The sequence below is a fragment of the Marmota marmota genome, unplaced genomic scaffold (assembly GCF_001458135.2).
Source record: "Marmota marmota marmota unplaced genomic scaffold, marMar, whole genome shotgun sequence".
In the NCBI taxonomy this organism is placed as follows: Eukaryota; Metazoa; Chordata; class Mammalia; order Rodentia; family Sciuridae; genus Marmota; species Marmota marmota.
In genome coordinates, this window is record NW_025999880.1 from 6,320,847 (window position 1) to 6,323,358 (window position 2,512).

General features: G+C 55.8%; 1 protein-coding gene across 1 annotated transcript; it reads right to left on the reverse strand.

Moving 5' to 3' along the window:
- Positions 1-742: 742 nt before the first annotated feature.
- Nog (noggin) lies at positions 743-2,190 on the reverse strand. Its single transcript, XM_015495857.2, has one exon. The coding sequence runs from the start codon at positions 1,697-1,699 to the stop codon at positions 1,001-1,003; it is 699 nt and encodes a 232-aa protein (XP_015351343.1). The 5' UTR covers positions 1,700-2,190; the 3' UTR covers positions 743-1,000.
- Positions 2,191-2,512: the final 322 nt, after the last annotated feature.

The following is a 2,512-nucleotide window of genomic DNA, read 5'->3' on the forward strand; positions in this document are numbered from 1 at the left end:
ACAGGCCTGGGGTCAGCTCCAGGGGGCCGGCTGGGTGTCGAGGTCACTACAGGCCCGAGCTTTGGTGACATGGGGGAAAATGCTGGGAGATTGGGCAGAGGCCACGTGATGTTTAAAAGAGGGGTTTGAGAATAACGCCCCCTCCCCATTGGAACTCAGCAGTCACCTCAATCATACCACAGGAGGGGAGTCCAAGGAGATGAGCCCCTTCTCCCAATAGGCGTAGTAGGCACGGCGGCATCCCCTGCCCGCCCCCTCCTGCCCCCCCCCCGGCCCCCATCAATCACCAACACACAGAATCGCAGGGTCGAGCGCAGTCGGTTTTAGTGGTTTTCTTTAATCCTGCTCTGCACTTCTTTCTCATTTACTACACGGGATATTATAAAGAATAAATAGCAGATACTCTTAATTTACAATGATTAGTCATTCCATTTGTTCTCTATATTTACAATAGCTGTAAAATAACATTGAACTCTATAGCTTCTTCGAGGTCCAAGGAAAATCAAAACACTTTCCGAAGAATGGAAAATAGCTTTTAAAAAGTCCTTCTACAAAAGTTCCCCCCTCTCTTTGTACTTTAAGAAAAAATAACTTTCCCCCCCTGCTTCGCCATGCGAAGGGCACTGGAATATAAATAGCAGGTTAACATTATTAGCAACAACCAGAATAAGTCTCTCTTTTCTCTGTTCTTTTTTTTTCTTTTGCTTATTTTTTTTTTAAAAATACAGTAGAAGCCGGTAACTTTTAACGTATAATACTGACCTTTTAATAAGTAAATTAAAACTGGGACCGTATATACACACACATATACATTCCTACACAGTTAAACAGTGCATTACATGAACCAGAAAGCTAGGTCTCTGTAGCCAAAAAAAAAAAAAAAAAAAAAAAGTTCATTGAGAACCCTTGCTAGAGGGTGGTGGAACTGGTTGGAGTCGGTGTAGGTGGCATCAGTGGAGATCGATCAAGTGTCCGGGTGCGGGCAGGGGGCCCCCAAGTTCTAACACGAGCACTTGCACTCGGAAATGATGGGGTACTGGATGGGAATCCAGCCGCAGCGCTGGCCCCCGCGCCGCTGACAGCGCCACCGCAGCACCGTGAGGTGCACGGACTTGGACGGCTTGCACACCATGCCCTCGGGCACAGAGCACGAGCGCTTACTGAAGCAGCTGCCCACCTTCACATAGCGCGGCCAAAAGCGGCTGCCTAGGTCGTTCCACGCGTACAGCACCGGGCAGAAGGTCTGCGACCACAGCCACATCTGTAACTTCCTCCGCAGCTTCTTGCTCAGGCGCTGCTTCTTGCCCTGGGCCAAGCCCTCGGAGAACTCCAGCCCTTTGATCTCGCTCGGCATGGCCCCCGACGGCCGCTGCCGCAGCAGCTGGTCCAGCTCCGCCAGGTCCTCGGCTCCTCCAGCCGCTCCCCCGCCCCCTCCGGGTCGGTCCTCAGGGGGAGAGGTGGCCATGAAGCCCGGGTCGTAGTGGCCCCCGAGCAGCGAGCGCAGCAGCGTCTCGTTCAGATCCTTTTCCTTGGGGTCAAAGATAGGGTCCGGGTGTTCGATGAGGTCCACCAGGGGCAGGTTGTCGCTGGGAGCTGGGCGGATGTGGAGATAGTGCTGGCCACCGGCCGGTGCCGCCCGCAGCCCCAGGACCACCACCAGGGCGTAGAGGGTGACCCCCAGGCTGGGGCAGCGCTCCATGNCGGGCTGGAGGGTTAAGGGCCGGTGTTGGGGGGTGCTCGAGTTGGGGTGGGGGGTCTCTCACTGGCTGGGTGCTTTGCACTGGGAGGGGAGCGGCGAGGAGGTGCCGGGAGCTCTTTTCTCAGAGCAGTTCTAAGCAAGAAATTTCTCCATGTGCATGAAGCGTTTTCCCCGGGTGCTTCTCGCCTTCCTCTCCCGGGCTCGGTTTAAGTCCCCTCCCCCGCAAAACACATACACACACCACACGCACCCCCAGCACACAGCGCCCCCCTCCCCATGCGCCAGAGGAGTCCAAGAGCCGCAGCGTTGCGCAGCGTGATGTAATTCCTAGGAAGCACTCCTGCCTGTCTGCCCCCGAGACCACGAGGGGGGTCCGTCCGCTCCTCACCCTCCTCCTCCTCCTTGGCCGGGTCCTGCACCCTGAGTGGCCGAGGCGCAGGGGCGCGTCCAGCTCGCCTGCGGCTCCCCTAGCCCGCCCAGCTCCGTACCTCTGTCGCTTGTCTCCCTGGGGGCGGCGCGCCCTCTGCTGGCCTGTTTCAAGCCCTACATGTGGTGCTGGAGGGGTGGCCCAGGGAAGTGGGTTTTGTCTTTTCTGTCCACTCGGTGTAGCTGGGTTTGTGCTTCTGTGTCCACATCATTTGTGTGTGTCTGCGTTTGATGACCGGTACATTCCAGTTCTGCATGTTTTCTTGGACTTCTCCAGGCCCTCAGTGTAAACAAACTTCTTGAGATTCCTCTCCAACCCCCTCAAATTTCACAAGAATACTTGCTGCATCTTCTGCCCTGGCCTTGAGTCGGCAAAGACCTAAAAGA

Excerpts from the sequence above, each read along its gene's own strand:
- Nog (XM_015495857.2), bottom strand. The coding sequence starts at position 1,699 with ATGGAGCGCTGCCCCAGCCTGGGGGTCACCCTCTACGCCCTGGTGGTG.